This window comes from Diabrotica undecimpunctata, chromosome 8 (assembly GCF_040954645.1).
Source record: "Diabrotica undecimpunctata isolate CICGRU chromosome 8, icDiaUnde3, whole genome shotgun sequence".
In the NCBI taxonomy this organism is placed as follows: Eukaryota; Metazoa; Arthropoda; class Insecta; order Coleoptera; family Chrysomelidae; genus Diabrotica; species Diabrotica undecimpunctata.
In genome coordinates, this window is record NC_092810.1 from 39,780,424 (window position 1) to 39,789,267 (window position 8,844).

General features: G+C 33.1%; 2 protein-coding genes across 2 annotated transcripts in view; one reads left to right on the plus strand and one right to left on the minus strand.

Annotated features, from left to right (window-relative positions):
• LOC140448380 (BBSome complex member BBS7-like) overlaps nt 1-2,498 on the minus strand; it is a 52,506-nt gene extending 50,008 nt beyond the window's left edge. Inside the window, exon 1 of the mRNA XM_072541467.1 lies at nt 2,316-2,498. Coding sequence (XP_072397568.1) covers nt 2,316-2,429 — 114 coding nt within the window. The 5' untranslated portion in view covers nt 2,430-2,498. The remainder of the gene's footprint in view (nt 1-2,315) is intronic.
• A 476-nt stretch (nt 2,499-2,974) lies between these two features.
• On the plus strand, nt 2,975-3,556 carry LOC140448775 (uncharacterized). Its single transcript, XM_072541890.1, has one exon. The coding sequence runs from the start codon at nt 2,975-2,977 to the stop codon at nt 3,554-3,556; it is 582 nt and encodes a 193-aa protein (XP_072397991.1).
• The last annotated feature ends 5,288 nt before the right edge of the window (nt 3,557-8,844 follow it).

The window sequence follows — 8,844 nt, forward strand, 5'->3', positions numbered from 1 at the left end:
GCCATGACCTGACAAATAAATATTGGCAAAAAAAGAAATCACCCTTACTTTGCGAAGCGTATAATCAAAATATAGCACTTTTAAAAAATATAGATAGAACGAACTACATATACAAAAATTACTCTTCTTTCTTTTTACATACAGATATTATTGTACCAAATTATAGTGAAAATATATATTTAAATAAAAATATTGTTCTATCTATAACAAGCAAATATAAAGAGGCAATAGCTCTATATACAGATGCGTCTAAATCTCCAGATGGAACCGGATGCGCTTTTTTTATACCATCGGAACATATAGAAAAGAAATTCAAACTGAACCCGGAAACTTCGATTTATACAGCAGAGGCTATTGCAATATATGAAGCTTTATTATATGTAGCTGAAGTTGAGTTTGCCCATATTCTAATTCTGTCGGACTCCTTAGCAGTGTTAAAATCCATTGGTAAATGTGGACCACCTAACTTACAAGACTGCCCATACATTTATAGAATTAAACATATTATTCAAACTCTTTTAACTAAAGGAATCAATGTACATTTTCTCTGGATTAAAGCACATGCAGGATTTGAACATAATGAATATGTCGACCTATTAGCCAAAGAAAGCATTTTATCCGATACTGGTATTCTACATAAAGTAACGCTTTCTGACAGTATTGTTTCTTGCAAGTTAACATTGCTTCGAGAGTGGAGCTACCAGTGGAAGGAATACTCATTTGTGAACCAAAATAGATACTCGATAATTCAGCCAGATATTCCCAAATTTCCTTGGTACAAGTCTTTTAGAGCTTCCAGGAGGCACATAACCTCCATTATTAGAATACGTTTCGGACACGCATGTTATCCAAAGCACTTATTTAAAATAAAGGTTTTGGATGATGACAAATGTGAGCATTGTGGAGAGGAAAGTGATTTAGATCATATATTTTTTGGTTGTTCTAAAAACAGAGTGTACTCATCCAAACTTATAAATGATTTATTAAAATATAAAATAGCAGCTCCTTGGAATATACTATATTTATTATCACTTGGCTCTGTAGATATTTACAACTCCTTAATTCAATTTTTAAAAGACAGCAAATTATCATTATAATTCTCTAAAAATTATTTAGTTAATCTTGTTACCTTTGTTTTAAACCATTTGTATAACTTCCTCCTCTCCGTGACCTAGTGTTGTTGTGTCTTATATAAATAAATGCCTTGATAGGTCCCTAGGCGAGAAGAGTGTGTCCCTGTTCTCCTAATATCGATGTAATAATCTTTTATTTTGATAGGGCATTTAGGTAAATAATTATAATGATGACTGTCTTAGTCCTTTTGTGTCTGGCTGTATGACGATAAGTCTAAGCCAAAAAAAAAAAAAAAAAAAAAAAAAAAAGTTACCTGTTTTCCAAACAAGGCCAAATATTCGAGATTTATTCAATGTTAAAATTTTATATTTCCTTATTTATTTATTAAGTATTTTATCGTGAAATTCGATAGCTAAAATATTAGGCAATACGTATACAAGACTTTTCCGCCCATATTTTTGCTGAATAAAATATTACAGATATTTAAACCTTAACGTGGCCTTAATTGGGGTCCTTACCTTAGAAGAAAATGAAATAAAGCAATTACTATTTTAAATGGGAATAAACCACAACTTAAGCAAACAATAAGTTTATTGACGTTTCAATTTCCACTTCGGAAATCGTTCTCAAAATAATTAACATTAATATATGAAACAAATTTTGATTTTTGTTACTTGGTGAAAAATTTTCCTAATAATTTAATTTTATCTTACTTATTCATATTGACAATTCAATATATATATATATATATATATATATATATATATATATATATATATATATATATATATATATATATATATATATATATATATATTATACATTTAAAAATACGAAAAGAATTTGTTTCACTCCCAGAAACAAAATGTGAAGAACACTGAAGAATTAGTCTTATGAACCACAGAAAAACAGACGTGGAACGGCCCCGAAGAAGATGGCAAGACAAGAACAGGCTGAAAGCCTAATCCTTGAAGTGAAGAAGAGGAAGATAAACAATGACAGTCAAAAGCAATGATGTTGTTTAAAGACAGTAAAGAGACAGTAAAAAGAAAACAAAAGATGCTGAAGAAATAAAAAAAAATGAATGTCATTTTGCAACAGTTTTTTTTTTCGTATGTGATAACGATTTACTAAATGGATTTATATAGACATGCAAACCATACTACTAGCCACTAATACAATATTGGCTAGTACATATAAAAAATATTGGACTATAAAATATCGTAAATAACGTAACTTACCCTTTGGGGTTCTTTCGGTTGTGCAGGTATTAGTTGCAAGCAGTTCGGATTTGTTATTCCTATTATTGTGTAGTCCACTCTCGTCAGTTCTAAACCAGATACAATATTATTCATATTTATAATAAAGATAAAGAATTTACAAATTATATTTATTTTTCGAAGAAGAAATCATTTGTTATGAGTGAAAAGAGGTCGATATTTCCATAACAACCGACGGTAACAATGAGTATAGTGAACATAAGTTAATAACCGTATTACATCATTTTTGCCATATTGAAGTAGGGTTAATTAGGGGAAATGGAAACTAGGGGTAAATGAAAACAGCTCAAACTCTCTATTCAAACAGTCCGCTTATTAATATACAGTATGTCTGTTAGTTGTAGCGGCAACACTGCTCCTAACATTCTATAATTTTTCATGGCGGTTATTATTTACTACAATATAATTTGACGAGCAAACAAAGCAAACGAACCAAAGAACTTCTTTTTCATTATTAAATATTTTTAGGTAAATAATATTGTTCAGGTGGGAACGAGGAAGTGTTTGCATTTACTCCATCCAAATAATACGTTCAGAGTAAATGGAAACACATGGTTGGGGTAAAAGAAAACATAGTTCCTTTTACCCCAAACAATTTGTTGTATATATAAAAATTTCAGATGCCACGAACCTATGTTACGAAGAGACCGGCGCGGCCATATTTAGCAGAAGACTTACAAAAAGCAGTGGCTGACGTTTCAACCAATAATTTAACATACTGGCAAGCTTCTGATCTTTACGGAATACCAATTTCTAACATCTTCAATAGAATAAAAGGTAAAATTGCCGAAGCAAAACTACTTTACGGTGGTAAAAGAAATCCGATTCTGGCACCTGAAGTGGAACATGATATTGCTCAATGTCTCATGGAACGATCGAAAATGAACTATCCTTGTTCAAAATATGAATTGCTTCAATTAGTGCAGAGCTACGTGTTACAAAATCAAATAAAAACGAGCTTTAAGGATGGAAAACCTGGACACGATTGGTATATTGGGTTTATACCCCGCAATCCTAGGCTAACCTTAAAGAAAGCTGAACATCTCCAAAAGTCAAGAATGTTAGCAAGAAACCCAGAGTTAGTTTATGACTTCTTTGATAAACTGGAGGAAGTAGTTTCAACTTACAATATCCTACCATCATTTACATTTAATGCTGATGAATCTGGATTTAGTTCAGATCCTTTAAAGTCCGTGGCATAGGCATCAAAGGAAATCTCCTAAGTCGCGTTAGCGGGGGTTCAGGTCGAGAAAGCACCACAGTGTTGGAATATATGGCAGCAGATGGCACAATATTTCTACCTCTGATTATATTCAAAGCATCTGCGCTCTAGGTTTGTTGGAAATCACCCCCTGCTTAACCTGGTACAGTGTAGGCAACATCGCGAAATGGATGGATGGAAGAACTACAGTTATTTTATTGGTTGCAAACTTGTTTTATACCCCATGTCCGCAAAAAACGTTCTGAACTGGGACTACTGGATGCAACCGCTCTACTTTTATATGATGATCATAGCAGCCACATGAGTCTACGTATAATAGAACTTGCTATGGAGGTTAATATTCAAATTATCAAATTTACTAACGATTCCGCAGACAAAATTCAACCCCTTGACAAATGTGTATTTGGTCCAGTGAAAAATGTGTATTTGAAAAAGCATGGGACCGAAAGTTCACCACATTCATCGCTACAGGAATTTTCCCAGTAAATCGATTGCGTTTTCCAGAAAGTTAGTTTGATCCAATAGCGCTTCTAGCTTACCAGAAAATAAAACGGAGAATTGATGTCAGCTCTGTAATCGAACCTGCTCCAGAAATGCAAGAAGCTGGAAATTAAAATTCATCTGTTGGTTTTGTTCCGGAAACGGAAGAACCTGGCCCTTCAGGTTTATCAGCGTCAGAATTGGAAAAGGCTGGACCTTCTGAGTTCCTATCATTACTAGCTACTGTAATTGATTCTTTTATTCCATGTTCACCCTCTGCAATTGTTCAAATCTTTGATGAAGCAATTCCTAAAAAAAGATCTTTGACAAGTAAAATCCAAGTTGTAAAAAACCAATCCCCGTTTAAAGCAGCTGCGGTACGGAGAGGTAGTAACGACGGAAGAGGTGGCTGCTAGGTTCAGGAAGCTGAGAATAGAAAAATAAAATGACCCAAAACAGTTCAGAAATCAAAAACTAACACTGCAGAAAATAAGTTAAAGAAAAAATTTAGAAGTTCTTCCGATGATAATTCCAGTGACACAATGTCTCTTCATGATGAATCCGATGATAATAAGTTTGTCGGACGAAACAGAGATGAACATGACACTTGCAAAACTGCGTGAAAAAATACAAGTCAAAGTTGGAGACCTTATAATTGTGAACTCTATTTACAATCTCGACACTGAAAAACAAATCCAGAAAAATTTTGTTGCCGAAGTAGTGGACTTGGATATTAACATATCGGCAAAGTTTTTTAGAAAATCCAGTAAAATTACTGATACCTACATATATTTCCGTGGGTAGAAGATAATCAATTGATTAATTTTGACCAAATATTCTTTAAATTTATTATAATCAAAATAAAAGATTACATCGATATTAGGAGAACAGGGACACACTCTTCTCGCCTAGGAACCTATCAAGGCATTGATTTATATAAGACACAACAACACTAGGTCACGGAGAGGAGGAAGTTATACAAATGGTTTAAAAAAAAGGTAACAAGATTAACTAAATAATTTTTAGAGGATTATAATGATAATTTGCTGTCTTTTAAAAATTTAATTAAAGAGTTGTAAACATTTAGCAGAATGGTACGGCTGAGGCTTGGCGCATTATAAATCGACACACTGTCGGAGGTAAAAATCGAAACTCTTCTAAATACCCAAGTAAATTTAAAAATAATTTGGGAATTTCTGTGGATGACCCTCATGACATAGCAGAATCTTTCAGTCAACATTTTTAGAATTCCGTAAAAAATTTGATTAGTCAAACTTCACCTGACTATAATCCTAAGAATCTTTCTTCGCCTATACACTTCCTTGTCCTTTATCCTGTTAGTGATGAAGAAATAAAAAGTATAATTAAAGATATCTCAAAAAAATCCTCGGCTGGACTGGACGAGATCCCATATTCTTTGTTAACACATGTATCTCATAACATAATATATAAACAATTAACATTTCTAGTAAACCTTTCATTTCAGGAAGGGATTTTTCCTCAAATTCTAAATACTGCTTTAGTTGTGCCAATACATAAAAAAGACGACAAATCAAAATTTGATAACTATCGAGGCCTATCACTTTTATCTGTGTTTTCAAAAATATATGAGAAGGCATTTCATACACGTCTCCTCTCGTATATTAACAAGAACAACATAGAAAAGTCTCAATTTGGTTTCCGTAAAGGTATAAGTGTGCAAGATGCACTACTAGCGCTGTGCAATCATATTTTATCGAACTTTGATAAGGGTAATAAAGTTATCTGTTTGTTTTTTGACTTAGCACGAGCTTTTGAAACTGTAAATCATTCAATACTGCTGAAAAAACTTTATCATAGTGGTGTTAGAGAAACTGAGTTAAAGTGGATCCACACTTTTTTATCGAAAAGGTTTCAAAAAATTAAGGTCACTGTAAATGGGAATATAATATTTTCTTCAGAAGAAAGTATCCTCTCCGGAGTTCCACAGGGAAGTAATCACGTTTCATCAATGATTTAAATCAACTGATAAACGATAGCTCAACATGTTTGGTTCGGAATCCATTAGATAATTTTTCTGATGCAAGTGTTCCAGTAGAAAACGTGGAATAGCAATCAGGCTGTTATGTCACTTTGCTGACGATACCACAGTTGCACTAAATTCCAATAATTTTTTATGTAGTACAAAAAGCAAATTGTCTTGTAAAAAGTATGACTCATTACTGTTTAAATAATGCCCTAATCTTAAATGGATCAAAGACCAATATGGTAACCTTTTCACCTTCTACTATGCAGATGAGTCCATTAGTAAAACTTGACAACGGGTCAGTGGTAAATAGCCACTCCACTAAGTTGTTAGGTGTTTACCTGGATTCTAATTTGTCTTGGAGCTCTCACGTTGATTATGTAGTGGGAAGATTGTCTGTGCACTGTTATGTTCTATGGCAACTTAGGAATTTTGTCTCACTAGATATCTTAAAACTTTACTATTTTGCTCATGTACAGTCAATTTTGCAATATTGCTTAGTTTGTTGGGGAAATGGTTGGGAAAATGAGGTGTTTGCTCTTCAAAAGAAAAAAATTATTCGTACCATGACCTTTAGAAGGCGCTTGGATTCCTGTAGACCAGTTTTTAAACAATTAAATATTTTAACTGTAATTTCGCTGTATATTTTCAGTTGTGTTGTTTATGTAAAGTCGCATAGATGCAATTTTATTTACAGAAATGATGTTTCCTTAATGAGTGGTTACAATTTTCGTTACAGAAATGATTTGGTGACCCCTGTTCGTCACTTGACCGTTGTAGGCAAGGGCCCTTACCCAACATGCGTTCGTTTGTATAATAAATTACCTAATTATGTTAAAGAGTCAAATATTTATGTATTTGAGAGAACAGTTGAGGATGTTCAAACAATTTATATGTTTTTGTGTATATTTTATATGTTTTTATGTTAACTGTTTTTATACTTATTTTATTATATTTTTTATAGTTTTTACTGATTATTTGACGCATTTCAATACTTGTAAAAGTCAGATGAAATAAAGAATATTGATTGATTTACAGAGCCAAGTGATAATAAATATAGTATTTTCCAATGAGCTTCTATTTTATATTTTAATAAATCATTTCTCGTAAACATTTTTCGTAAACTAGAATATCTTGGACATATAATTAGAGGACCAAGATATGAGTTCCTTCGGCTAATTCTCAACGGTAAAATCGAAGGAAAGAAATGGATAGGACGGAAGAAACTCTCTTGGTTGAGGAATTTGCGGCAGTGGACAGGTTTGACAGCGGACCAATTGCTACACGTAGCGCAAGACCGAGATCAGTATAAAAATATTATAAGCATGGTAGTCGCCGACGTTCCGTAGGGATATGGCACTCTAAGAAGAAGAAATCATTTCTAAGTTTGGATGAGTAGACTGTATTTTTAGAACAACCAAAAAATATATGATCTAAATCACTTTCCTCTACACAATGCTCACATTTGTCATCATCCAAAACCTGTATTTTAAATAAGTGTCTTGGATAACATGCGTGCCCGAATCCTTGCCCCTTGCTGGGACTTATTTTCATATGTTTATCACTAAAAGTCGTTGGCTACTTAGGTTTTATTCACATTTATTTCTTAAATTTAATAACTCTCTTCTCTGTTATTGTTTTAATTTTCCATAAATAAATTGTTATGATTGGAAATTTTTGTATCATCATTACTCACGAATGTATTAAGAATATTTCCAGTTACCTCTCAGTGAGTTTAGATGATATTCGTTGTAAATAACAGATTGTTTTCGTAAACCTCAATATTACGGGTAAATGGAAACACTCTAAAAAAATCCCAAGTCTGCTCAACTCAGAAATAAGAGCTATATACAGGAGAACTTAAAATTTTCATGTATACTTTTTCTAGATAATTTTAAAGTCTTCTTCTTCTTCTAATGGTGCTACAACCCTTTGTGAGTCTTGGCCTGCTTAACAATGTTCTTCCATTCTGCCCTGTCGGATACTTTCCTTCTACGTCGTCTATCCATCTTTTACGGGGCCTTCCTCTTGTTCTGTTTCCTTGGGGCTTCCATCTCTGGACTACTTTTACAGCTCGATTATCTGGCATTCTTTCTAGGTGACCAAGCCAGTTTAGTCTTTGTGATTTTACAAATCTGATAATATCTGCGCTCTGCATTAGTTCATCCAGCTCGTGGTTCATTTTAATTCTCCACGAACTATCGCTGCATTGGGTTGGTCCAAATACAGCGATAATTCGTGGATAATTTTAAAGTAATGTCTGCAAAAATCGTTTCTAGTTCCTCCGACTGACCCTATATTCTATAATAGTAGCAGACTAAGGACTTTTTAAGAGAACTACTGAAATATTTTTTTTCTTTTTATTAATTCCAGAGTTTATACAACCTGCCTGGTTTTGTTTAGAGGTTTTGCACCTCTTTGAAGTCTTTCGAACTCCCTCTTCACTTGTATATCGTATATTCATTGTATGAAATGCATACATAGCGAGGAAAATGGCAAATTGTTATTTTAATTGAAAATAGACTCAGCTAGTGAAAGATTGCTAGAAGATTTTCATCGTCTACTTTCAATATAACAGGAAGTGCCACATTTAGGATAACATTATATTTCAACTCAGCGTTATCCAAAACCTACAGCTTCGTAATTTTAGATTTTTAACATAACTCGCCATTATTTTTAATCAAAACTTGTCGCGACACACGCTGTGTAGTGAAACTGTATCCTATCATCACAGACCAGGAATAGGCAAAAAGTGAACTATGTTTTTGTTAATTCTGGTTTTT